General features: G+C 47.9%; 1 protein-coding gene and 1 non-coding gene across 2 annotated transcripts; one reads left to right on the forward strand and one right to left on the reverse strand.

The window, feature by feature from the left end:
- The first annotated feature begins 1,166 nt into the window (after nt 1-1,166).
- Nucleotides 1,167-27,640, forward strand: Kif2c (kinesin family member 2C). The gene is made up of 21 exons (XM_021633400.2): nt 1,167-1,347; nt 2,738-2,832; nt 5,588-5,689; nt 5,859-5,907; nt 9,432-9,554; nt 11,804-11,920; nt 13,187-13,287; nt 13,856-13,951; nt 15,192-15,246; nt 15,333-15,495; nt 17,891-17,981; nt 18,194-18,257; nt 18,334-18,425; nt 19,268-19,410; nt 20,120-20,324; nt 20,431-20,541; nt 22,393-22,460; nt 22,787-22,892; nt 22,982-23,095; nt 26,811-26,934; nt 27,063-27,640. The coding sequence occupies exons 1-21, from the start codon at nt 1,287-1,289 to the stop codon at nt 27,143-27,145; spliced, it is 2,163 nt and encodes a 720-aa protein (XP_021489075.1). The 5' UTR covers nt 1,167-1,286; the 3' UTR covers nt 27,146-27,640.
- LOC132653261 (U6 spliceosomal RNA) lies at nt 16,119-16,225 on the reverse strand. Its single transcript, XR_009591042.1, has one exon. It is a non-coding gene; the product is annotated as a U6 spliceosomal RNA (small nuclear RNA).
- Nucleotides 27,641-27,946: the final 306 nt, after the last annotated feature.

Raw genomic sequence — 27,946 nt, forward strand, 5'->3', positions numbered from 1 at the left:
TAGACACCATTTCACACACACACACACACACACACTGCAAAAAAAAGGTGGGGGTTTGGTGTAGTTCAGTGTTTGCCTGTAATGCACAAGGTCCTGGTTGATAGCTAGTTGCACAGAATTAAAAAAAAAAAAAAAAAGACTTGGTATTATACTATAATGACAAAACCAGAGACTGCTGTTCATCACCACAACCAGTTTTGTTTGTTTTGCTGAAACAGTTTCATGCTGCCAGGCTGGCCTCGAACCTGCAGCTTACCTGAGGCTGGCTTTAAAATGATTCTCTTGTCTTCTTATACCCAGAGCTAGGATTATAGGCATGAGCTACCATTCCCCATTTCCCTCGTGTTCTTTTTGGTTTGGTTTGGTTTTTTTCAAGACAGGGTTTCTCTGTGTAGTTCTGGCTATTTTGGAACTCATACTGTAGACCAGGCTGACCTCGAAGAACTCAGATCTGTCTTTCTGTCTCCCTAGTGTCAAATTAAAGGCATGCACCACCACCACCGCTCTGGTTCCCCCGTCTTCTTAAAAGAAAAACTGTCGGGGGCTGGAGGGATGGCTCAGAGGTTAGGAGCACTGGCTGCTTTTTCAGAGGTCCTGAGTTCAATTCCCAGCAACTACATGGTGGCTCACAACCATCTATGAGCTCTGACGTCCTCTTTCTGAAGGCACACACGCAGGCAGAATGCAGAATATTACGTATACATAATCTCAAATCTTAAAAAAAAATTGTCTCAAGGACAGGAACTATTCATTTTTTTTCATTCCTCTATTACAGTCTAGCACTATACCTAGCACTAGCATGTGACAGACACCCAGAACTATGTTCAACTGGTATCTTCGAAATATTTTAAACATTTCAAAGAGAAAGCAAGCATCAAGTATCTGACGTCCTTAATGTCATCCAGCTAGTCATCAAAAAAGCCAGAATTCAAACCCTTGTCTGCAGATCCACAGGGCCCTCACTGAAACATTATACATAAGTTTTCCAGTTGGACATAAAGGCAGACTGTTCAACCTAGTACTACTTATCCGGGAGATCCGAGAGGGCCTGGAAATACTCCCAGCAGTCGCAGCGCTGGGAGCCCGCCCACGCGCCGGAAGCCGGGAGGCCGAGACTACACATCCCACAATGCTCTGCGGAACATCGCAGGGGTGACGTCGTAAGGACGCCGGCGCGCGGGATTTAAACTGCAGCGGTTTAGGCGGCGTTAACACAGCACAGTGTTAGCAGAGTCCTGGTTTCCTGGCTTCTTGGAATTGTTTTGTCCGGTGCTGTTCCTGATTCCATGGAGTCGCTTCACGCCCGACTGTTTCCTGGTCTCTCCATCAACATTCAGCGCAGTAATGGTGAGGGCAGGGTCCTGAGGCCAAGGGGACGCGAGAGGGGTAAGACCTCCAAGATGGTTACCCGAACCCCCAAACAGCAAGCTCTGGGACACTCTTTCCCCTTCCCCTCACTGAGGTGGTCCGTGTCCCTGCACTGGCAGTCGGTGTTCCTGACACAGGGAAAAAGATGCTGCCCTGGTTGTGGGTCCCTAACCTGCTTTCTGAGTGTAGGCGGAGCTTCTCTGTGGTCATTTGGTGTGCATAGGTTAGGGCGAGTGGATGCGCTTCCTTCCGAAACTGCCCCGCCTTGTGGGACCCACGGCTTCCTGGCTGAATCTAGTGACATTGCAGTATGTCAGGCACAGGGATTCAAAGTAAACGAGCAGAATTCCTGCTCGTAAGGAGCTGGTAAGACAACCTGTTACTGCTACTACTCCTGTTTCGGCCTCTTTGAGACAGGGTTTCTCTGCGTAGACTTGGCTGGCCTCGAACTCTCAGAGATCCTCCTGCATCTGCCTCTCCGAGTGCTGGGATCACAAGCGTGCGCCTCCATGGCCCGGCCCTTCTGTTTTTATTAAGCGACTGCTGCAGGTCTAATAACGGGTCATTCGTGGAGCAGCCATACAGCGACTACCAAAAATTAGGGAAACCCGAGAGGTCCAACTTTTCAGCGAAGTGTTGAGGAACAGCTCCTCCAAGGGCTGCAGTGACTTCTCGCTCAAATCAGCCTTCATTCTATTGCAGGCTCTCTGGAGTGGTGATGAGCACTTATCCTATGCAGCTGGGATTTGAGGCCTGTTTCCTACCCACCTCACTGTGGGATGGGCTAAGGGTGAACCCCACTAGGATTGTTAATGGCTGTTGATTTTTGGTTTATCGAGACAGGGTTTCTTTGTGTGTAGCCTTGGCTCTCCTGGACTTTCTTCTGTAGACCAGGCTGCCCTTGAACTCACAGAGATCCACCTGCCTCTGCCTCCCAAGTGCTGGGATTAAAGGTGTGCACCACCACTGCCCAGCTTTGTGTTTTTTTGTTTTGTTTTGTTTTGTTTTATTTTGTCTTTGAGACAGGGTTTCTTTGTGTAGCCCTGACTGTCCAGACTGTCCTCAAACTCACAGAGATCCTCCTGCCTCTGCCTCCTGAGTGTTGGAATTAAACGCATGTACCACCAATGCCTGGCTGTTTGTGTTGCTTTTTTTTTTTTAATTTTTTTATTAATTACACTTTATTCATTTTGTATCCCCCCATAACCTCCCTCCTCCCCTCCCGTTTGTGTTGATTTTTAAGGGGGTGGGGAACCTTTCCAGGTAAATTGTACATTTGAAGTCTCTGTAGGATCCTAAAAGCAAAGTAGGGTATAAAACTTAAGTTCTCAGGAGACAGCTGGATAACCTCTGATCTTTTCTTACCTAGGCGTAATTCACAGTGCTAACATAAGCACAGTGAACTTGGAGAAATCCTGCGTTTCAGTGGAATGGGTAGAAGGAGGTAACACAAAGGGCAAAGAGGTAGGTTCTATGAGAATGCTTGTGTGGTATTTCACATGATTCTGTGCAGAACATCTGTGTGGAAGCCCAGTCACTGATGTGCTGTCCTCTCCAGTCTTAAGAAATGCTCATCCTTGGCTACGCTGAGCCTTGTTTAGTCAGTTGTGTTCTCTTTTTTTGTTTGTTTTGAACAAGGTTTCTCTGTGTAACAGCCCTGGCTGTCCTGAAACAGGCTGGCCTCAAACTTACAGAGCTATACCTGCCTCTGCCTCCCTGAGTTCTGGGATTAAAAGTGTGTGCCATCACTGCCAAGCCCAGCTTCCTCAGGTGTATTCTAAATTAAAGGAATTAACGGTTTCTGGTGTGTCTGTAGAGAGCAAATTGCAGAGAATCTTAACCAAGGATTCTCCCCTCAGCTGGGTTCTGAGTGCACACTACCGTTGTCAGTTTGGTTGACAAAATCCCTGATCCCAGAAAGGAGACAAAGGTGTGCTTTGAGACGCCAAATCCTAAAGCGGCTGCTGACGGATGGCATGAATGGGCAGCAGTGGAGCAGCTCCAGGGAGGGACTTGGATGGACTGTGAAAAGAGTAGAGATGAGAAGAAGGCATTGTGAAAAGGTCTCTGGTCTGTGAATATAAAAACTGGGGTTTCAGGGCTAGACCGATGGCTCAGAGGTTAAGAATACTCGCTGTTCTTCCAAAGGTCCTGAGTTCAATTTTCAGCAACCACAGGATGGCTCCTAACCATCTCTCCTGATGTCTGGTGCCCTCTTCTGGTGTGCAGGCACACACACAGCCAGAATACTGTTTAGATGATAAAGGAATAAATCTTAGAAAAACCCCAAGCCCTCAAGCTTCTACTCTCTCCCCGCCTCTGCTTTGTGTTCTTCGTGTCTTTGTGCCTCTGCCCACAGGAATTCTTTCTCTGCATCTATAAAGTAAAGATGGCACTGTCTACCTCAGAATGTTGTGAGGATTTAACCACAGTGTCCTTCTGGACTGATTTCAAATTAGTGAGTGCTGAGGGCTGGAAAGAAGTGACTAAGGGCCCCCTCCCTCATGGCGTTTCATAGGGTGACACAGTAGAGCTGGTGTGATAGCACATAGCTTTCATCTCAGTGCTCAGGAGACAGGCGAGCAGATTTTTAGGAGCACGAGGCTAGCTTGGTCCACATAAGCTAGCCAGGGCTACATAGTGAGAACCTGTCTCAAAAAAAAAAAAAAATTGCGCTTGGTATGGCACATGCCATTAATCCCAGCACTTGGGAGGCAGGCACATCTCTGTTTCATACCAGCCTGATCTACATAGTGAATTCCAGGACAGTTAAAGCTATATATTGAGACTAAAAAAAAAAAAAAAAAAAAAATGTGTGTGTGAAAGGAGGGAGAGGGGAGAGCTGGATGCAGTGGTGCACATTTGGAATCCCAGAACTCCAGGAGGCAGAGTCAGGTGGATTGCTGTGAGTGTCTACAAAGTTACTCAAGGACAGCCAAGGCTGCACAGAGAAACCATCTTAAGGAAGGAAGGAAGGAAGGAAGGAAGGAAGGAAGGAAGGAAGGAAGGAAGGAAGGAAGGAAGGAAGGAAAAGAAAGAGAAAGAGAAAAGAAAGAAAGAAAGAAAGAGGGCGGGAGGAAGCCACGAGTGCCACGGTGAAAAGTGTCCTGTGTGAAGATTTCAGGACAACTTTAGGGAGGGGTGTGTGTGTGTGCATGTTTTGTTTTAAATTATGTGTTATGTGTATGTTGGGTATGTGCAGGCGCCTGCAAAGTTCAGAGAGGGTGCTGGACCCTCCCCCCCCCATAGCTGGAGTTGCAGGTCCTAGTGAAGCATCTAATATGGGTGTTAGAAACTGAATTCGGGTCCTTTGCAAAAGCAGTAAGTGATCTGTCTCCCAACATACACCTCAAAGCTGAGGACTGAACCCAGGGCTTAGTGCTTGCTAGGCAAGTGCTCTACCACTGAGCTAAATCCCCAACCCCGGGAGGTGTGTTCTTAAGCTTTGTCAGTTTCAAATATAAACAAAGTGGGATCCATTCAGTGTCCTGTGGGCATGTGGGGTGCTGAAGAGTGGATTCAGGGCCTCTCAGGAGCAAAGAAAAGGCTACTATTGAGCTACATCCCTCAGCCCCATTTGCCCTTTCAAAGCTATGAGTTTTGCTGGTGAGGTTTGAGGTGCTCCTAAAGAGTTACAGGACTCTGGTGATGTAAACCCAGAATTGTGACCTCATTGTGGGTGTGAGCAGGAACTAGGAAAGGCCTTAACAGGAAGGTGTGATCGGGAAGAAGGTTCTGGGCCCAGTAGAAAATGTAGGTAGGCTTAGGGTTAGGTAGCAGCTTTCGGGAACTCACTCCTGCTCATAAGATCCTGAGGGCCCCACCACCTTGACTGTCAACACACAGTTAGAACTTGTTTCCTCCTTCGTGTCAGCCAGCAAGAAGTGCTCAGGGGTCTGTGGCCAGCAGGACGTCGCTGCCCAGCAGATCAGTAGGAGAGCCAAGTGGCGTAGGTCTACCGTGGACTTCTGGGTGCCTACCTGTCTGCTTTCCTCTCCAACTCATTCTCATCATTCACAATCTTCCGTTGGCTTGGAAACTGGAAACCCATTCCATCTAGATGGTAAACTATTGATTGCTAAGGAATAACTATTTTTTTTAGTAGTCAGTGCTTAATGGAACTTAAGGTTGGTAAAGCCTGAATCTTGGGTGATCTTGATTACAGCAATTCATTTAGATCAAGCAATGTTGCTTCACCAGAATTCCCTTGTCCTTGTAGATCAATATCGATGATGTGGCTGCAATAAACCCAGAACTCGTACAACTTCTTCCCTTACACCCAAAAGACAATCTGCCACTGCAGGAAAATGTAACCGTCCCGGTAAGTGCCTGCCACCTGACTGCAGATGATGGCCTTGAACTTAGCTTGTTACCTTTTTGCTGACTTATGTCTGGGCCTGCCTGAGGCCTTATCATAGTACGTAGGCTCATGATAGGACTGTGAGGTCCAACAAGAGCCATATGTTGTGGCAATTTGTTCTGTTTTTCAGAAGCAAAAACGCAGATCAGTCAACTCCAAAATTCCAGCTCCAAAAGAAGGTAAGTGACTGGCTGTTGTTGTCATGGTGTTTTGCTGTGTGAGATTCCCAGGGCTCGAGAGTGGAAGCCAGAGTAGACTCCTTGCCCTGACTGAGCGTGTGACTGACTGCGGTGGAAGCTGAGCTCTGCTCTCTGTTCAGGCGTCTTTCTCAGTGAGGAAGAATCCAACCCACACCTTACCTCTGAGAGAACTGTACATCACAGACATTTGCTTTCTGATCTAGACACTTGTCCTGTAGACCGGAGTCTGGTGGTGGGGAGAGTGGGAATGAGCTTCCCAGAACATGTGCCTTGCAGTGAGGCTGTGAGGAAAGCATAAATGTCGTTTTGGGCTACTTGGAAGAACGATGGACCTGAGTACAGCGATGTGTGGCTTTGATCCTTATAGGAGGCTGAAGCAGAAGGACTTTTTATAGCTGCCCTGGGCTATAAAAAGAGATGATCCTCTCCCATAAATAAAGAATCCAGGTATGATGGTGCACTTGAGACAGAGGCAGGAGGATCTTTGTAAGTTTGAGACCATCCTGGTTTACATAGCAAGTTCCAGGACAGCCAGAGCTATACAGTGGGACCCTGTCTACAATTAATAATAACAAAGAAAAATTTGAAAAGTGAATGGCTACTAAAATAGTTCAGCAGATAAAAGCATTGTGTGGCGCAGAGCTGACAACCTGAGTTCAATCTTAAAAGGAGAATGAGACAACTGTACAGAGCTGTCCTCTGATCTCCACATGGTATGCAGGTCCCATAGACACGCTTCACACACGCCCTGCAAGAAAGGTGCCATCCTAGCGCATGTCCTCAAGACATATGGACACTTTATTGATTGGCTGGGGTCTGTTGACTGCAGCATGCATGCTCGCACACAAGCCCCAGTGCTCCCAACTTTTGGAAGTCCGTTCTCTTCTTCCACCTTGGGTTCTAGGGATCAAACTCAGGTCATCAGGTTTTACCTGATGAGCTGTTGTCTGTTTTGTGTTTGTTGATGTTTCAGGTTCATATTTATTGTTATTTTAAATTCTGTGTTTGGGAGTGGGTGGTGCAGGTGCCCAAGGAGGCTAGAGGCATTGGATTCTTCCAGAAGCCATTATAAGGGCTGGAGAGACGCCTCAGAGGTTAAGAACACTGGCTCTTCTTCCAAAGGGCCTGAGTTCAATTCCCAGCAACCACTTCGTGGATCAAAACCATCTATAATAAGCCTGGTGCCCTCTTCTGGCCTGCAGGCACACATACAGGCAGAATACTGTATAAACAATAAATAAATCTTAAAAGAAAAAGAAAAAGCCATTGTGGGCCATTCTACTTCTGGGCAAGCTGCTCATGCTCTTAACTGCAGAGCCATCTCCAGCCCTGGTTTTCAGTTTTTGAGAAAGGGTCTGTCTTGGAACTCACTGTGTAGCGCAGGCTGACCTCTAATTTGTAGTTCTAGTCTCTCAGCCCTCCCTAAGTGTTCGGATTATAGGGGTGAGCCACCCACTTAGCTTGATTTAGATGACTGATTGTATCTCTGTCTTACTATAGCTACAAGAGTTCAGGTATTGGGGCTGGAGAGTTGGCTCAACAATTAAGAACTCTGGCTGCTCTTCTGGAGGACTCAAATTTAAGTCCCAGCTCCTATAAGGCACTCACAGCTATCTATAACTCCAGTTCCAGGGACTCCAACACTCTCATACAGACATGCAACAAAGCACTAATGTACATTAAATAAATAAATAGTTTTTAAAAAGGAATTCAAGAACAAATTAGCAGTGTCTCAGTTAACCATTCCTTAAGATTCCTAGAAACCAGAATAGCTGGCCCTAAGGGCTTCAGTTAACGTGTCCTAGAGCAGTGAGAAAAGCCTGGATTTTGTCGTGTCGACTGTCATAGCCTGGCTTTAGCACTTATTAATTGGGATCTTTGGGCAAGTTACTTGATGTTGCTAGGCGTTAATGTTCTCTCCCAAGAGAGGGGCACACTGGTATTTGCTATGTAACATCTCTTTCTTTGTTTTTTACGTGCCTCAGCCTCCTGAGTGCTGGGATCACAGGCATGTACTGCCATGCCCAGTCCTTATTATGTTTGTTGTTGCTGTACTGGGGAATGAACCCACGACCTTGCACATGCTAAGCAGATACTCTACCACTGAGCTACATCACCCAGGCGCTACCTTATGTTTGAAGGTATAGGAAGCTTGTAGAGTGGTAGGTACTGCTGCTGTTAAGGATAAGATTTTGGGGGCTGTAGAGATGGCTCCGTGGTTACGAGTGCTTACTCTTCTTCCAGAGGACTGGACTTTGGGTCAGTGGTTACGAGTGCTTACTCTTCTTCCAGAGGACTGGACTTTGGGTCCGTGGTTACGAGTGCTTACTCTTCTTCCAGAGGACCGGACTTTGGGTCCTAGCGCCTTCTGGCAGCTCACAAATGTCTATAACTGCAGCTCTAGGAGATCTGCAGCTCTGTGCCACACAATGCTTTTACCTGCTGAACCAGAGATCCACCTGCCTCTGCCTCCAGAGTGCTGGCCTCCCTGAGCACCTATACACGCATACTTGTAGTTACACAGACATATACACACATACATACATAACAAGTAAAGGTGGCCAGGTGGCAGTGGTGCGCACACTTTTAACCCCAGCGCTTGTATGGCAGACGCAGGTGGATCTCTGTGAGTTCGAGGCCAGTCTGGTCTACAGGGAGTCTAGGATAGCCAAGGCTCCATGGAGAAAACCTATCTCAAAAAACAAAAACAAAAGTAAAAGTGACTCTTGACAATTTTTTTGGAGGTTTTATGCATGGGGGCTGTTTTGCCTGCATGCGTGTATGTTTGTGCACTGCATCATATAATGCCTGCAGAGGACATCAGTCTTCCTGGAACTAGAGCTACAGAAGGGTATGGTACCCACGGCCATGTGGGTCGTGCTGGGTATTGAACCCAAGTCCTCTGGAAGAGCAGCCAGCGGTCATAACCCCTGAGCCATCTCTCTGCCTTAAAAAAAAAAAAAAAAAAAAAGACTCTTTAAAAAAATTTTCCCCCAGTCAGACCTGGTAGCACACACCTGTAATCCCAGCACTCTACTCAGGGAGGCAGAGGCAGGCGGATCTCTGAGTTTGAGGCCAGCCTGGTCTACAAAGTGAGTCCAGGACAGCCAAGATTACACGGAAAAACCCTGTCTTGAAGACAACAAAACAAAACAAAAATAGGTCTCCCTCTCCAGAAATGATTTTAGATTTGCTGTAGGTCCTTCCATGTATTTCTTCGTATCTGCCCTCCCCATCCTGGGGATTGAACCCAGGGTCACGTATATTCTAGAATAGCACTCTGTTTGGCCAGCCCAAGACAAGTGCTCCTGAGGGCGGTATGTTTGCCCTCAGGGGCACCTAGACATATAGACCATAAGATCAGTTTAAGGGCAGTATTACTTGTCTTCCCGTTTCCTGGGCTCATTTCCGGGTGGGTAGGATCTAGCCTGCCTTCTGCAGAGCCTGCTGGTCTGCTGCTTCAGCCCTCCTATTGCAGCACTCATTGGTCCTCTTGGTCCTAGGTCTTCGAAGCCGCTCCACGCGCATGTCCATGGTCTCAGAGGTCCGAATTGCCACTCAGGAGAATGACATGGAGGTGGAAATGCCTATGCCTACGAATTCTCGCAAGCAGTTTTCCGTTCCCAGTGAGTAATCAGTGTGTTCCCTAAGAAGCACTCAGGCAGCTCCTTATGCTCCATGTGCTCCAGGCTGGATTTCCCAAGGTCCCTGCATGCGCAGCTCACATAGGCATCATGTTTTTTAATAAAATAATCTTTTAAAAAATAATTTTATTTTATGTTTGTCAGTGGGAAGGTGTCAGATCCCTTGGAATTGGGATTATAGACAGTTGTGAGTGCTGGGAATTGAACCCCGGATCCCTTTGGAAGAGCAGACTGTGCTCTTAACCACCGAGCCATCTCTCCAGCCCTCAGATAGGGTTTATATTATATAAAGGGGGAAAAAACCTTCAGGGGGCCTGATTCTTTTATTTTATTTATTTATTTTTGTTTTTTCAAGACAGGGTTTCTCTCTTAGTCTTGGCTGTCCTGGACTCACTTTCTAGACCAGAGACCCACTGCCTCTGCCTCCAGAGTGCTGGGATTACAGGCGTGCACCACCATGCCCAGCCAGAGGCCTGATTCTACAGGCTTGAGCCAAGTGTGGCTTTTTAGGCCATGCCAGCCCCTTTCTTCTCCAAAGCCCCAATTAACAGAAGCAAAGATGGAGAAGAGAAAGGAACATGGATGACCGGCTACTTGGGCAACAATTAACTGTGACTCTGAACTAGGTGACTGTGGCTGCTCATAACTAAAATGCCAGAGTACATAAGGACTGCCATGAGTTTGAGGTCAGCCTGGGCTACAGAGTGAAAATCTGTTACCAAACTCTCTCTCTCTCTCTCTCTCTGTCTCTGTCTCTCTCTCTCTCTCTCTCTCTCTCTGTCTCTCTGTCTCTCTCTCTCTCTCTCTCTCTCTCAGAACAACCAAAACCCAAACTGAAAAAAACAACACCATGCTGGGTACGGTGGCCCACACCCTTAATCCCAGCACCTGGGATGTACAAAGTCCAGGATAGCCAGGCCTTGTTACAAAGAGAAACCCTGTCTCAAAAAGCAAAACAAAACAAAAAATGAAAAAAAAAGAAGAAAGAAAGAAAGAAAGAAAGAAAGAAAGAAAGAAAGAAAGAAAGAAAGAAAGAAAGAAAGGAGATGGCTCAGTAGATAAGGGCACTATCTGCTCTTCCAGAGGTCCTGAGTTCAATTCCCAGCAACCACATGGTGGCTCACAACCATCTATACTGGAATCTGATGCCCTCTTCTGGCATCAGGTGTACATGCAGATAGAGCACTTATACATTAAATAAATAAGTATATAACATTTTGAGGCAGGCGTGGTGGTATACACCTGCAATCCCAGCGCCCAGGGAGGCAGAGGCAAGTGGATCGCTGTGAGTTCAAGGCCAGCCTGGACTACAAAGTGAGTCCAGGACAGCCAAGGCTACACAGAGAAACCCTGTTTCAAAGAAGAAGCAACAGCAGCAAACCAAAATACCATAGAAAAATATAATCCATTGTGCCTTATTACCCTCATAGGTGGTCATGATCCTTTCATTTATATGAATTTAATACTAAAGTGTAATGATTCACTGCCCACAGAATCTTCATCTACTTTCCACACCTAGTTGAAAAAAACACTTTGCTTAAAATTGTTGGGTTGGGGTTGTAGCTCAGTTGTCAGAATGCTTGCCCAGCATACACACAACCCTGGGTTCCATCCCAGGCACCACCTGAAACAGCGTAGTGGATCCTGCCTGCAAATCTATTACTCACCACACAGGATGAGTAGAGGTTCAAGGTCAACCTCAGTTCAGTCATGGTGAGCTTGAGGCCAACCTAGGTGATGTGATCCCGTGTCTCCAAACAGTTGTTTGTTGTTTCCACACAGGATCTCTCTGCTTCTGTACTCTGTGACAGTCTGGAACTCCCCATGTTCTCAAGGCTGGCCTTGAACTTGTAGAAATAATTCTCTCTTAGCCTCCCAAGTGCTGGGATTACAGGTGGGAGCGGACATGCTCAGTTTAATATTTTGTTTTGTCTTTTTGTTTTTTGAGACAGCTTAATATTTTGTTTTGTTTTTTGTTTTTCTGTGTACCAGTCCTGTCTGTCCTGGAACTCTTTGTAGACCAGGCTGGCTTCAGAGATCCTCCTGCCTCTGCCTTCCCGAGTGCTAAGTCTAAGGCATGTATTACCATGCCCAGCTAGTTTAAGATTTTTTTGCCCCAGGTGCAATCCCTGGCTGAAGGGTGGTTGAATTTGAGATGAGGCAAGAGGAAAAGGCCAAGTTCCTTCCATGAGCTGCTGCCCTTGACACCTGCTTCTCTTGTTCTCCCACAGCTGGTCACCCTAGGCCCTCCTGCTCTGCAGTGACAGATTTACCGTTGTCGATGGTCAGCGAGGAGGCAGAAGAGCAGGCCCACCCCACCCGAAGCACTGCAAACCCTGGGAACTCAGGTGGACATGCTGGGCTGTGCGCCCCTCTGCTCTAGCACAGGGCCGACCCTGGGCCTGCCCGGGTGCTTGAGTTCTAACCATTCCATTACCTTGAAGGAATGTTCTCCTGTAGTTATGGACTGAGTCTTCCACAAGACACAAAAGTTTGGCAGAAGCCATTTGATATAAGTGAGGTGTATTCACAGCTAAGCTCTCGATAAACAGCCCAGAGTACTTGTGAAAATAGAGTGAGAATGTCTTGCTTTTTTTTTTTTTTTTTTTTTTTTTGCCTGGTGTAATGGCAAACTCCTTTAATCCCAGCACTCGGGAGGCAGAGGCAGTTAGTTGGATGTCTGTGAGGTTCAAGGCTAGCCTGGTCTACAGATTGAGTTCCAGGACAGCCAAGAAGAAATGTCTGGAAAAACAACAAAACAAAAAGATTTTGTTTTTGTTTTGTTTTTGGTTTTTGAGTGTATGAGTGTTTTACTTGTATGGGTGTCTGTGCGTCATGTGTATATCTGGTGCCAGCGGAGGTCAGAAGAGGGCACTGGATCTCCTAGAACTGGCTGTGAGCACCAAGTGGGTTCTGGGAATCAAGCCTTCTGCTAGAGCAAGTGCTCTTAACCACAGAGCCGTCTCTCCAGCCTCGCCTCATTTTGATTCTAGAGAAAATAGCTGCATAAGTATAAAGAGAGCTTAGGCCAAAACCAAAGCGGGGTGATTATCACCGTGTCCTTAACATTATTAGCTCGGTCAGTGCTTCATGGACTCGGCCATCCAAGAGTCGAGTCTGTTGCTTCTTGTGTACCAGCTTATAGACAAAAAACATTCTAGAAAAGTGGGTGGAGAGTGTTGGTGAAGTGGCTGAGCAATGAAAGATGCTTGCCACCAAGCCTGATGACCTGATTTCTGTGTCAGGATCCCACATGGTAGAAGGAGACAACTGCCTTCCATGCGTGTGGTGTGGCATGAGCATGCAAGCACACTAATTTATAAACAAATAGGCCAGACGTGATGGCTCACACCTTTGATCCCAGTACTAGAAGATTGAATCTCTAAGTTTGAGGCCAACCTGATCTATCTACAGAGTGAGTTCCAAGGTAGCCAGGGCTGTACAGAGAAACTTTATCCTGAAACAAACAAACAAACAAACAAACACAAAATAAGCAAAAGCAGATAGGGTATAGAGAAGGAATATCTGTTTTTATGAAAGGTCCAGTACTCAGTGAAATGGCCAGAGACTTAAACTGAACCATGAGTGAAAGAGTAACTTCTTTTCCCTCTTAGTTCGGAGGAAATCATGTATCGTGAAGGAAATGGAGAAAATGAAGAACAAGCGGGAAGAGAAGAGGGCCCAGAACTCGGAAATAAGAATAAAGCGAGCTCAGGTGCTTCTTTGGGAGACGTGGGTGAGAGTTTCAGGACAGGCGCCCCTGACAGACAAGCAACCAACACATACTGACCCTAGCGTGTCTAAGGCTCCAGTTCTCATATCCAGGAAGTTTAATTGCTTCTTATCAGAATCCAGAAAAATAAATGCATAATTCAAAAATTATCCGGAGATGTTCAGATGAGCCATAGTTGATGCTGATTGGCCAGGGGGGAGGTCCATCTTGTGCTTATGAGATACAGCGCTGTTACTGGGCAAGCTTGCTTGCTTTCCCGTCTGTCCCCTGCATCACAGGGTGGAAACCCTGGCAGTTGTGTAGCCGCTCTGAGGAAACCCTTTCTGGCTGCTTTGCCTCCTGAGACAGGCAAAGTGCTGTTTTCCCTGGTGCATGCCTACGCTCCCCAACAGTCTTGCCTCTCCTTCCCCCATAGGACCTTGTGCCCGGCTTCTCAGATAGAGCTACAGAGAGGCACTCATTAGCTGAGAAACCGCTGCTGCCTGCTTGCTCTGGGTCCAAGAGCACTCATACCTTAACAGTCTGCCCTTGTTCCTCTTGCCTCAAACAGGAATATGACAGCAGTTTTCCAAACTGGGAATTTGCCCGGATGATTAAAGAATTTCGGGTTACTATGGAATGTCACCCACTTACTGTGACTGACCCTGTGAGTATACCAGAAAGCAGGTAAACCACTGAAAGACAGTGGTGTGTGTGGTTGTGTGTTTCTGGGGATTGAATCTACATATATATATATATATATATATATATATATATATTACATATATCTGAGCACATAGTTGTGGTCCCCGCCCCCACCAGCAATTTTTTTTTTTTTTTTTGGTCAGTGACTCAAGGCTAGAGAGATGGCTCAGCAGATAAGGGTACTTGTTCTCCCAAAGAACCTGGTTTTAGTTCCCAGCACCCATGTGGTGTCTCAGCCAGCTGTAACTCTCCTTGGCTTCCGTGGGCACTGCTCCCATGTGTTACACACACATACAGGCATACATATTAAAAAACCCAAAGCATCTCACTCTGTAGATCTGCCCGGCCTGGAACTTGCTATGTAGACTAAGCTGTCCTTAAACTCACACAGATAGGCCTGCCTCTGCCTCCCAAGGATGTGCCACATGCCACTGCTCCCAGTTAAAAATGTCCTTAAATTATGCTCACTCATGCCATGGGGTACACACTGGAAGGCAGAGGCCAGCTTGTAGGAGTCCCTTCCCTCTGCCAAGCTGGGCCCTAGGGATTGAATTTGGGTAATGTTTGGCGTAGTGCATGTCTCTACCTGCTGAGCCATCTCACTGGCTGGTGTTTGTTTTGCTCTGCTTTACTTCTTTCTACTCTGAGGACAGAGTCTTAGTGTATGCTGGTGTTACAGGTATATGCTATTAGGCCTGGCCTTAAAAAATAAAAAACAAAACAAGTTCTTTGTGTGTGTGTGCATGTGTTTGCTCTTGTGTGCATTCGCGTATACATGCGCACGCAACATGGCACACATGAAAAGGTCAAAGGACATCTTGCTGGAGTTGGGGCTGCTATCTTGTGGTTTCCAGGGATGGAACTCAGATCATCAGGCTTGACAGAAGAGCCTTTGCTCACTGGACCAGCTCATCAGCTAGGTTTTTTGTTTCTAAACACTTTAGTGGGGCCTAGGGTGGAGCCCCCTGCTTTATTCTGTCCAGACTGCTCAGGGCTAGGCTCATAGTGCTGAAACCTTGAAGGCAGCAGAATAAGCGAACCAGGGGGAATTCCGAACAGCTTTCTTGTACCCTAGAGTGGATAACAAGGCTGGGTCTTGTATCAGATCTCTCTGTCCCTTGCTAGGGCCAAGAGAGGGGTGTGGGTAATCTTTTCTCCGTACTGTGCTGACCTTCCTCTGGCTGTCCCTCATCCCCTTGCAGATCGAAGAGCACAGGATCTGTGTCTGTGTTAGGAAGCGCCCACTGAATAAACAAGGTAAGATGTGCAGCCAGAAGCGTCAGGCCGACTGAGAGGAAGCCCCGTGTTCAGGGAGCGTCCCCTGAAATACTCTCCTTCTGCAGAGCTGGCCAAGAAAGAAATCGATGTGATTTCTGTTCCCAGCAAGTGCCTCGTCCTCGTGCATGAACCCAAGTTAAAGGTGGACCTAACCAAGTACCTGGAGAACCAGGCCTTCTGCTTCGACTTCGCCTTCGATGAGACAGCTTCCAACGAAGTGGTCTATAGGTTGGTCCCCTTGATACCTTTTTCTTCCTTGAACCCTCTTCTCCCGCTGGCCTCTGTCTTTCAGACTCCTCCCTCTCTGATGAAGGAGCTCTGGCCCCTGTAACCAGAAGGTCCAGTTTGGGGCCTGCCATGTCCCCTTTTAAGCTGCTGCGGCCCAGCCTTGGGTGACTCGTGACTGAAATAGTGCCCACTGCGCTGGGGCTGATGAGTAGGTGTCAGCCGTTCCCACAGTGTTGTTTTTGCTGGGACAGTATCTCATGCTGTAGCCCAGGCTAGCCTAGACCTGTCTGTGTTGCTCAGATGGTCTTGGGCCATGACAGTGCTGCCTCTGCCTCCCAAGTGCCGAGTCACACCATCCCTGCCTTGCACACCTGACTCATTACCCGACCAAGCTTAACGGATCTGGGAACTTGAGATCACCCTGTCCACATGCCACTCAGCGTTTAATTTTAGAGTTTTGGTTGTGAGCTTAGCCTCTCCAGCACAGCATTTAATTATTAGTGGAGGGCTTTCTTTTTCTTTCTTTCTCTCTCTCTCTCTCTCTCTCTTTCTTTCTTTCTTTCTTCTCTCTCTCTCTCTCTCTCTCTCTCTCTCTTTCTTTCTTCTCTCTCTCTCTCTCTCTCTCTCTTTCTTTCTTTCTTTTTCTTATGCAAGTCATCCTTGCTCAGGGACCATGCTAATCTCCTTTGTATCTTTCCAATTTTAGCATATGTGCTGCTGAAGCGAGCACTCAACATTTAATTCTCGATAAAAGTTTTTTGGGGAAGGGGGTCTCCTGGTGGTGTGTGTGACACACAGAGAGGTGTGTGGGCACAGGTGTGCCATTGGTGTGTGTGTGTGGACATGAGGACAACTTGAAGTCAGTTCTCTCCTTCCACCAGGAGTGGAAACTTGGGCAGAAAACACTTTCATCAGCTCAGCCATCTCCCAAGTCTTAAGGGATTTGGGTTTGTCATGCATTTTCTTTCTTTTTTTTTTTTTTTTTTAAGATTTATTTATTTTCTATGTATACAATGTTCTGTCTGCATGTGCACCAATGTGCCAGAAGGGGGCACCAGATCTCATTATAGGTGGTTGTGAGCCACCATATGGTTGCTGGAACTTGAACTCAGGACCTTTGGGAGAGCAGCCAGTGCTCTTAACCTCTGAACCATCTCTCTAGCCCTGCATTTTTTTTTTAAAAGAGGTTTGGTGGTACATTCTTATGCTTCTGGTGCTGGGGAAACTGAGGTAGAAAGGTCTTGAATTTAAGACCAGCCAGTGCTTCATAGAATTCCAGTTTAGTTGCTTATGCCTTTAATCCCAGCACTTAAAAAGCTGAGACAGGAAAGTTTTTGAATTTAAGGCTGGCCTAGGCTATAGTGTGAGGTCTGAACTATGACAGACGCTCTGTGTAGTTCAACAAACGAAATATTTTTGGTCTTGGTTTCCTCTGCCCTTTGTAATACACCCTATCGGGGCGGTCAGAGGTCTTAAAGTGTGGGTCACCAGCTTGTCCCTGGCCGGCCAGTTGGGCACCCTTCCACTTAACTAGCTGCTCAGCTTGGTTAGTGGGACGGGTCAGGGTAGGCCTTAGAGGAAGGCCCCTCAAGGCAGGGGTGGCACATGTTTGCAAGCCCACGCTCAGGAGGGAGAGGCCGGCGGGTCTCTGAGTTCATTCGAGGCCGGCCTGGTCTACAGAGTTCCGGGACAGCCACGCACAAGTTCTTACGTCTCACAAAACCAAACAAAAAGACTTGAAGCTTTGCCTAGGAGCATGTTGTAGGGAGCACATTTTGGGAAGAGATAGTTTTTCCCCATGTTCTTGAGTTGCTGTGGACTCGACCACAGAGGGAAAATGTTTCCAAAAAAGTGACCGGTGAGCTGGTGCACCAAGCCTGATGACCTGAGTTGGATCCCCAGAATAGGCGTGGTAGCAAAAGAAAACTGACTCCCACAAATTGTCCTTTTACCTCTACATGTGCCATAGCCTGAACACACACAAATAAATACATGTAATTTAAAAGTAAAGACAAAATCCTGAAAGAACTATTTGTCTGTACTGAACATATTCAGATTTTTGTTCCTTTCATTTTTTTTCTAAACAATACAGTGTAAGAACTATATTGCGTTAACATCCTATTAGGATAGAAATAATCTAGAGATATGTAACAGTAGATGTAAATAATACACAAGCATTATGCCATTTTATATAAAGGACTTGACTGAGGGTCAACTCAGCGGGAAATTGTTTGCCTAGCAAGTGCTAAGCCCTGGGTTCCAACAGAAAAAAAAAAAGTGATTTGAGCATCAGCTATGTGCTGAGTATCAGTGGGGTTCCCATCACCAATCCCTCTTAGGTACTAAGGGATAGCTACACAAATGTGCTTCCCTCTACTCTATTTTTTTCTCCTAGGTTCACAGCAAGGCCACTGGTACAGACGATTTTTGAAGGGGGAAAGGCAACATGCTTTGCCTATGGACAGACAGGCAGTGGGAAGACACACGTGAGTATTTCAGTCTGGCAGAGAATCTTCTATAGTGCAGCAGTAAGTCCTTGGGAAGGAAGACAGTTCATGTGGTACAGATGCCCATCACTAGGTGATTGCCATGCACAGAGGGGCTTTAGCAGGCCCAGTCTTCTGGCTCTGGTGCAACCCACTGTGGCAGTGGAAGCCACTTGTGCTCTGGTGCCATGTCGTGCTGTTTCCCTTTGCAGACGATGGGTGGAGACTTGTCTGGGAAAAGTCAGAACGCATCAAAAGGGATCTACGCCATGGCTTGTGAGTAAACCATTTAGCCACACTGGGATTGGGCGTGGAAAGCAAGCTGCTTACTGAGGCAGGCTCTTCCTTCCAGCCCGGGATGTCTTCCTTCTCAAGAATCAGCCTCGCTACCGGAACTTAAACCTGGAGGTTTATGTGACATTCTTCGAGATCTACAATGGGAAGGTAAACTGACTAAAACCTTGGATGGCTAGAAGCTACTGAAGCCAGACATCCTGTTAGCTATAGGCCTTTCCGCCTGGCACGTGGCCTTTGCCTCTGAAGGTGAGGTGGCAGCCAAGCTCCGTACGGAAGCAGAGGAAGCAGACGTCCTCTTGCAGGCTCCCTCTGAGGTGGGGGTCTGCCTCGTATGTGAGCTCCCCTCCACTGAACCCCCCCTTCTTCATGTCCTCCCTTCCTATCCTGTATATTCACTTGCTCATACCCTCTGTGCCTCTCTCTCTCTCTCTCTCTCTCACACACACACACACACACACACTATTTTCTGCACATTTTCAGAATTGCCATTTGTAGAGCAAGACTTCAATAATAAAAATACCTAATATCATTAATGGGATATTATGTGCTAAGCGCCAACTGTTCTAGCTGTTTTTGTTGTTTTGGTTTTGCTTTTTGAAACAGGGTCTCTCTATGTATCCCTGACCATCCTGGAACTCACTCTGTTGACCAGGCTAGCCTCAAACCTCTTCAAAGAAATTCTCTTGCCTCTGTCTCCGAGTACTGGGATTAGAGGTGTCCTCTGCCACCATCTGGCTGCTATTCTAGTCTTTTTGTCTTGACTTTATAGGCTGGGAACAGGCTAGAGTGGTTCAGTCGCTTGCTCAGGCTGGTGCAGCTAGTAAAGTAATGGCACAGGTGTGAACCAGGGGAACGGGTTCAACTTACCACTGGGCTGTTACCTGTCAGTACATACCCGGCCTTTCCTGCTTCTGGCCCCTGACTAGGAAGGAGTCAGGCAGGGTGCCCAGCCCCTAGGGCCCTAGGTTTATGTTCCCTGCCTGGCACAGGTGTTTGATCTGCTCAACAAAAAGGCCAAGTTACGTGTGCTAGAAGACAGCAAGCAACAGGTGCAGGTTGTGGGCCTGCAGGAGTACCTGGTGAACTGCGCTGATGACGTCATCAAGATGATCAACATGGGCAGCGCCTGCAGGTCAGAGCTCTGGGGAGGGGAGGGGGCCACTTGTAATACTTAGTTCAGGTAATGAGGCCTCAGATGCAGAGACAGGCACGAGAGCAGGAGGAACCCATAGTTCTCACCACCACAGCAGGTTAAGAGCCACGAGGGCCTCCACCTTAAGGAACCTCAGTGGGCAGATAATCTCAGAGAGTCTTCAAGAGTAAGTTCAGAGCAGCTTAACTTGTAACAAAGGCTTTATTCAGAACAGACATTCTTGCCTGGGGTCTGTGAGATTCTCCCTGTATTTCCTTGTGAAGAAGTTAGCAGCCCTGAACCTGTTCTGGGTGTGGAGTAATGAGACCATGGCACCTCTATGTAAATGTAGAAAGTGCTGACAGGGTGCCGTGGGGTGCTGGGTAGTTGTAGGACTCAGATTTTTCTCCCACCCCTGTGGCAGAGTCAGCCCCTCCTCATCTTTATGAGCCCCAGGTCTAGCTAACACACCAGGACAGACCCCAGTACTGTCTTGGCTGCCTGGGAACTACTAGGTTAAGAGCTGTGGTCCTGAAGGTAAAACAGAGGGTACAGACAGGAAGACCCAGGATTGCTGAGGCTCCTGAGCTGAGTCCGTCCTTTACCGTAGCTCTCACTGCTGTGCCCTGAGATGCTGCAAACACTGGGGTGCCCGGGGGTGGTCCCAGAAGTTTGTAACCTTTCTTTGCCTTTCCCTTCCTTTCAATAGGACTTCGGGACAAACGTTTGCCAACTCCAATTCCTCCCGCTCCCATGCCTGCTTCCAGATTCTTCTTCGAGCTAAAGGGAGATTGCATGGCAAATTCTCCTTGGTGGATCTGGCAGGGAATGAGCGAGGGGCCGACACTTCTAGCGCAGACCGGCAGACCCGCATGGAGGGTGCGGAAATTAACAAGTCTCTCCTGGCTCTGAAGGTAACGGACCCAAGCTAGGGGTGGGCCGGAAGGCGGCAGCTGGGGAGAGAGAGCGTAGCCCACATAAGAAGTGAAAAGAGACTCCAGTTTTTTCTGCTGCCCACAGGAGTGCATCAGGGCGCTGGGGCAGAACAAGGCCCACACCCCATTCCGAGAGAGCAAGCTGACGCAGGTGCTGAGGGACTCCTTCATTGGCGAGAACTCCAGGACCTGCATGGTGAGTGGGCGGCTCTGCAGGCGCTGCTGCAGAAGGGCCAGTGCTGCTTTCCAGGGAGACACTGACATGCCTGTGGCCAGGGAGCTCAGGGAGCCTACGTTGCCTGGCTTCTAAGGCTCCTAATGGGCCTCCCCAGCCTGCAGCCTCCACATTGCCTGTGGGCAAGGAAGAAAGAATCCACTGTCGGTGTGTAGGTGCAGCCACTACTCCCTTACCTGGTAAAAGGTTCTGGAATTCAAGAAGGAAGCCTTAGTAGATGCAGGAGAAGAAAGCCCTCCCTTTTCCACAGCTTCCCTCAGCTTGCATGGCTCCTGTGCCACAGCAGCCTCATATTCCAAGTCTCTAAGGACTTCTTTCTTCCCTACTATGTATCAACAGGTCCTGCTAAGTGAGATCTGCCACCATCCAGAGCACACCTTACCTCTGCCCATGAGTAGGGCCTTTGCATGAAGCATAGACTGTTCTGTCTAAGCTTTCTTAGCATTAGTATTAATTAATACTGATTGATTAATGTTAATTAGTACTGCTGTTCCCTTTTTTTTCCCCCTCTTGTCAGTGTATAGGATTGAACCCAGAGTTCAAACTCCTCCTAGCCAAGTATTTTAGCCCTGAGCCTTCTGTCTTAGCCCTAAAACTTTCTCTCTGAGACATCACCTCATGGATGGGTGATCTGAGCAGGAGTCAGCAAGCCTTGAGTTGTGTCTTTGATAGAGGGATCAAGAAGCAGAAGATAATTAGGTGTGCCATGAAAGCAGGGAACCGAGCTGGGCTTGGTGTCTGCAGTCACAAACACTTAGGCAGGCCAAAGCTAGAGTGCCATTCAAAACCAACCTCGGCCACGTGCAGGAAACCTTTAGTTTTGTTTGTTTTGGGGATACAACATGTTTTTTCTAGGTAGCCCAGGCTAGCCTCAATTTCACAGTGATCCTGAGTACAAGGATTATAGTTATGCTATAACATACCCAGTTTGGGGAGCCTCTTTTTTTCTTTTTTCTTTTTTTCTTTTTTTTTTTTTTTTCCACGCAAGGTCTCTCTATGTAGTCCTGGATGTCCCAGAACTTGCTTTGTAGACCAGGCTGGCTGCAAACTCACAGAGATCTACCTGCTTTTGCCTCCCAAGTGCTGGAATTTAAAGGCATGTGCCACCAGAACACCCAGGAACCTATTTTCTTTGTCTTTTTTAAAATTTATGTGTATGAATTTATGAGTTCAAAAGAGGGCGTTTGATTTCTGGATTGGAGTTATCATGGTTGTGAACAGCCATATGGGTCTGGAAACTGAACCCAGTCCTCTTAACCACTCAGCTAGCTCTCCAGTCCTCCTTTTTTTTAAAAAAAAACCCAGACAGTATCTGCACTACGTAGCCCTGGGTGCTCTGGAACTCGCTGTAGACCAGGCTGGCCTCAAACTCACAGACATTTGGTCGCCTCTACCTCCCTAGTGCTGGTATTAAAGGTGTGTGGCATCACACCTGCTTTTGATATTTTAAATGTGTGTTCACTGTGGAATGGTGTGTGCAGACACTTGCCTTGGTACTAACGTGGCAGTCAGGAGGCAGCTTGCATGAGTCTATTCTTCTACTGTAGGTTCTAGGGGTCAAGTTTAGGTTGTCAGTTTGAGCAACAGGTGCCTTTTACTCATTAAGGCATCTTGCCAGCCCCCTGAAGCCGGCTTCTATAGTAGCCTAGTTTACATGCCCAGGAGCAAGTTGCATAGCAGAGCGCACCTGCTTCGCCGTGTCAGTCTCACCTGCCGGAGGACACTCCCGGTAGCTCTGCCAGGAGCGGATTTTCCTGTGCCCTCCTCACCCTGTGAGTCTCAACCTGCAACCTCTTGTTCCCTCTTTTTCAGATCGCCATGATCTCACCAGGCATAAGCTCCTGTGAATATACTTTAAACACGCTGAGATATGCAGACAGGTATGAGGGCTTACCGCCAGGTGGGATGAAGGGAGTGGCGATGATACACGGGGAGTGGCGAGCATCCAGTGACCACTGAATGTCCTCCAGAAACAGTCAAACTGATGTGTAGAGTTGAGCCACAGGCTAGGTCTGTCCCAGTTCCACTCAGTCAATAGCACGTGAGGCCTTACTATGTCGGCTTCAGGGTTAGGCCACTTCTCTTTGGCTGAAGACTAGCGGCTACTCACCCCTTGGATCCTTGAGCCTTGTTGTCTGAGTGGTGGCGCATTCCTGTAGTGAGTGTCCAGGGGGCTGCTGGGAAATTCAAGACCTTTTTTCCTCAGAGTCAAGGAGCTGAGCCCCCATAGTGGGCCCAGTGGAGAGCAGCCAATTCAAATGGAAACAGAAGACATGGAAGCCAGCTCTGATGGGATCTCGATGGCAGACAATGTAAGATGGGAGGTCGAGATGAAATGCAGCCTTTGAAATGGAACCTGGGCCACAGTCTTTACACTGTTATCTCCCCTTTTGTCCTTCAGTTCTCCAAAGAGGAGGAGGAGCTGTGTTCCCAGATGTCCAGCTTTAACGAAGCCATGACTCAGATCAGGGAGCTGGAAGAGAGGGCCATGGAAGAGCTCAGGGAGATCATACAGGTACACACTGGCCCCACCAGGGAGGGGTGGCTGGCCACTTGCACACAGCCACAGAGCTCAGCCCTGTTCCTGGAACACAGTCTGAGCTTTGCTCCTGTGGGTCTTTGGGGTGTAGACAGCTCTCTACACCCACCTCTCATTCTCTACCTGCTCCTGGAGGAGGTTAATGACTACCTTGCCTGGAAATGGGCTTGTAAAAGTAACTTCTTTTGTTTGTTTGTTTGTTTGAGGCAGGGTTTCTCTAGGTAGCCTTGGCTGTCACAGAGATCTGCCTGCCTCTGCCAGTGCTGGGGTTAAAGGTGTGGGCCACCATTCCCAGCTGCGTAAAAGTAATTTTTATTCACCTGATGTAATTGTTGTCTGGGAGGCTTACTGTCTTCTAACCTAGGCCTCGGCCTGGAAGCTTCTAGCCTCCATGTGATCTAATCTAGGCATAGAATGTTTTTGGCCGTTGAGACTTAATGCTGAATAAGCTCACCCTTTCTCACTCTTTCTGAACTCTGGCTGGCTGGTTCAACTTAAGCTATCGGGCTCAAACTCCTAAGCTGACTGATTCAAATTGGCCTCTCTCAGCTTCTGACTGAATTGCTCTGTTTGGCCTCATACTACCTTCAGTCTTCTGGCTCATTTTGTCTTCACCTGTGTCTTGTTCTCTCTTTAGCCTCTTTCTGTAAAACTTTCCCAGTAAAAACTGCCTCTGAATTCCACAAACTGAATGCCATGAACTCAACTCCACTCACTGCCTCTTACCTCACTGACTCAGCCAAGCTGCCTGAACAGCACTGACTAGAACTCAGAGCTCCGCAGGCCTCTGTGTCCTGAGTGTTGGGATTAAAGGTGTGAACCTCCACACCTGGAACTAAGCTTTCCTTTTTTTTTTTTTTTTTTTTTTTGTTTTTTTGAGACAGGATTTCTCTGTGTAGCCTTGGCTGTCCTGGACTTACTCTGTAGACCAGGCTGTCCTAGAACTCACAGTGATCCACCTGCCTCTGCCTCCCAGAGTACTGAGATTGTAGGCATGTGCCACCCAAACCGCCTGAAATTTGCCCTATGCCAGGCTGGCAATGAACTCTGAGATCTCTTTGCTTCTGTCTCCTGGGATTAAAGTTGTGTCTGTATTCTGTAGGCTCACACAGACCTAGAAGGTCTTTGGATGTTATCTCTTGCCAGAGCAGCCATGTTCTGGATTAAGATTTCTCTGCACAGGCTCTCCTGTGGAACAGTGCTGCTGACTAGGTGTGTGGCGGGTCCTTCATATAAGGGACTTGTCATTCGGTGACTGTTCCAGCTCTGTAGTGACACATGGTCCTCCAACACCTCACTCTTGTAGGTGTGAGCTCATTGCCTGCTGAAAGGTACTTGGTCTCCCTGAGCCGCAGTCTCCTTGTCTCTAAACTGGTCAAGGTACAGTGTGGCCTCTGGAGATTAGCTGCAGCACAGGACCAGCACTGAGTGGCAAGTTAGTGGGAGGTTCTCCTTCCTGGCTTTGCGAGGCAGGGCTTCTCTGTGTGATAGCCCGGCTCTTCTTCCTGGCTGCTGGGGATACAGGCATGCCCCATGGTGCCCAGCCAGGGGAGATGCTGCTTCTGCTGCGAGCCCGCTGTGAGGAAGCGTCTCCTGACAGCGGCAGACAGCAAAGCAGAAGGACTTGTGGCACTTGTGACGTTGCTGTGATGACTAAGTGTGCGGACATGTCCTCTACCCAGGGCACTGCGACACAACACATGGCCCTTTCAGGACACATGAAAGTCCACTGTGCTCAAAACAAAAGTTGTGAACAGATAACGAAGAGATAGGTGGTAAAAGGTATGATCAGGGAACCCCTGATGCTAAAGGGCATTACATCTGGTTCGTGCCAAAGGCTTAGATTTTATTATGATGCGGTGAGTAAGACCTTTGGCAAAGTGGCAGTGTGGTCAAAGCAAAGGGTTGGTGTTTGGTTGTTGTTTGGTTGTTTGTTTTAGGATTTTATTTATTTATTATTTATACAGTGTTCTGCCTGCATGTACACCTACAGTCCCAGAAGGGGGCACCAGATCTCATTACAGATGGTTGTAAGCCACCATGTGGTTGCTGGGAATTGAACTCAGGACCTCTGGAAGGGCAGCCAGTGCTCTTAACCGTCTTTCCAGCGTTGGTGTTTGTTTTTGTTTCCAATGTGTTTGACTGCATGTATTTATTTATGTGTACCATTTGTATGCCTAATATCCATGGAGGTCAGAAGAAGGTGCTGGGTCCTCCAGCTGCTGTGTGCGTGTGTTGGGAATTGTCCTCTACAAGAACAAGTTCTAACTACCAAGCCATCTCTCTGGCCCCTGATCTTGCTTTTGAGACAGAGTCTCTACATGACCATGAACTCTTAGTCCTCTTGCATCAGCCTCCCAGGTACTGGGATTCCAGGTGTGTGCCACCATGCCCAGCTCATGTCTGAGGACAGGAGGAAAACAAGAGAACCAAAGAGCCGTGTGTGCTGGCTCACATCTATATATAATCCCAGCATTTGAGAGGCTGAGCAGGAGAATGGTGAAGAGTTGGAGGCCAGTCTCGGTTACAAAGTAAGATCCTGTTGCAAAAAAATACGGGGCCAACGAGGCTGAGTGGCTGTCTGCCTGGAGTGCACGTAAGGTTCATCAGTTGTGGTGACATGCCTCATGCCAGTGCTCAAGAGCTCAAGGTCACTCTTAGATCTGGGCTACATGAAACCCTGTCACAAAGAAAGGGAGGGGGAAGTTGACATTCCAATTTCTGTGTAGCCTTGGGGTTCCTGGAACTCCCTCCGTAGACTAGGCAAGCCTTGAACTTGGAGCTCCACCTGCCTTTGCTTTCCTTGAGCTGAGATCAAAGGTGTTTGCCACCACTGCCTGGCCCAATTTCTCACTTTTTTTTTTTTTCAATGATTTCATATGCTTTGGTGCTTTGCCTACATGTATGTCTGTGTGAGTGTCAGATAGATCCCCCAGAACTAGAGTTACAGAGACTTGTGAGCTGCCATGGGGCTGTTGGAATTGAGCCGAGATCCTCTGGAAGAGCAGCTAGTGCTGTTAACTGCTAAACCATCTCTCCAGCCCCCCCAGGTTCTGAATCAGTGATGTCACTCACTTGACATAGAGACAGATTTGGGAGAGGGAGATGCTAAGTCCAAGCCAAGGATTTCCTTTTGTTTTATTGTTGGGTTGTGTTCGTTTTGTTTTTTCAAGATAGGGTTTCTCTGTGTAATAGTTCAAACTGTCCTGGAACTCACTCTGTAGACCACTACTCTCTGGCCTCCAATTCAGAGGTCTGCCTGCCTCTGCCTCCCCAGCCCTGGGATTAAAGGTGTGTGCCACCACCTCCCAGTTATTGCTGTTTGCTTTGAACCAGGGTGTCTCAAAGCCCTTGAAGCCCATTTCTGTTTTGTTTTTCTCCTTGTTTGGGTGGATGGTATGGACAGGTGTAGGGCTCAAAAGGACAACTTGTAGGAGTCAGTCCTCTCCTACATGTAGATCCTGGGAACTGAACTTAGGTCTGTCTCTCCAGCCCTACCTGCTGGTGCTCCTGCCTCTTGAGTGCTGAGATTATAGGCTGAGAACTGGGGAAGGGTTTTAGGAGGCAGAATACAGGTACAGGTATGGGTCTCGCCTCTGGCAGATGCATCAGTATTGCAGGCAATGTGGATGAGTTGCTGGGCTCTTTTGGTGAGTCTGAGCTGACCAGGTTCTTCTCCCTGTTGTTGCAGCAAGGGCCAGGCTGGCTTGAGCTCTCTGAGATGACTGATCAGCCAGACTATGACTTGGAGACCTTTGTGAACAAAGCAGAGTTTGCCCTGGCGCAGCAGGCTAAGCACTTCTCATCCCTTCGAGGTGGGTGATATTACTGCACGTGCCATAGGCAATCCTGCTGGCCTGAAGGCAGTGGCAGCTTTGTCCGAAGTGGGGGAACATAGTTCAAAGACGCTCAGTAACCCTTTGTGTTCGCCTCCCCTTTACAGAAGTCATCAAGGCCCTGCGCCTGGCCATGCAGCTGGAAGAACAGGCTAGCAAACAAATAAACAGCAAGAAACGGCACCAATGATGACTTCAAATAAAGATCTGTTTACTATCACACCAGCCTCTTCCCCTCCCCAGAAAGCTTTGGGCACCTTCTGGCTTTGGTTAGGGACTGAGTTAGAAGGGGTTTTGTCAAATGCCAATTAAGGGGCATCAGACCCAGGAAAGCTAGGGGAGGGATGCTTTCTCTTCCTCATTTTGGAGCAGGAGGAAGGAGCTTTTAGTGACCTCCCTATCAAGGGGAGTGCTGTTGGGTGGTTTCCTGGTGCAGCATCCTGCCCCTGCGGAACAGCTGCTGGTACAGAATCTTTATGGTCCAGGCTCTGGGAGAGAAGCAGTCCTCACGCAGCTCCCACTGCCGCTGGCTGTGGTTTGATGCTGATATGAGCACTGCTTTATAACTTCCAGGAAAAAAAAAAAAAAGGTTTGGAGACTCCTTTTGACTTTTAAAGCCCAAGAGAAATCTTTGTTTTCTGTATTTATGTTGTACTTCACAATAAAGAAAGAAAAAAAAATCAGATATTGTGTGATAGTCAGAAGAGACTGTAGTATGTCTTGAGTGTTCTGAGACCAGTGACAGTGCTACCACCTTGGGCTCCGATTCTGCCGTCTTCCTGGGAAAGCTAGCCCACACCCGTGAGTTGGGCAACAGGCTGAACGAAGTTCCAACCTTCGGCTTGTCTGCAGTAGACATGTACTGAGCCCCAGACCCTGAGGCCAAGAACTCCAAGTGAATGGAGCTGGAGTTGTTCTCTGCTGTCTAGCGCTGGTACAGAGTAGCAGGGATTGAACTTTCTGGGCAAGAACTCCACAGCTCTACCACTGG

Source organism: Meriones unguiculatus, chromosome 3, assembly GCF_030254825.1.
Source record: "Meriones unguiculatus strain TT.TT164.6M chromosome 3, Bangor_MerUng_6.1, whole genome shotgun sequence".
In the NCBI taxonomy this organism is placed as follows: Eukaryota; Metazoa; Chordata; class Mammalia; order Rodentia; family Muridae; genus Meriones; species Meriones unguiculatus.

Excerpts from the sequence above, each read along its gene's own strand:
- Kif2c (XM_021633400.2), top strand. The coding sequence starts at position 1,287 with ATGGAGTCGCTTCACGCCCGACTGTTTCCTGGTCTCTCCATCAACATT. Across the intron at positions 13,288-13,855 it reads TAAGAATAAAGCGAGCTCAG|GAATATGACAGCAGTTTTCC; the intron begins GTGCTTCTTTGG and ends TGCCTCAAACAG. Across the intron at positions 15,247-15,332 it reads GCGCCCACTGAATAAACAAG|AGCTGGCCAAGAAAGAAATC; the intron begins GTAAGATGTGCA and ends CTCCTTCTGCAG.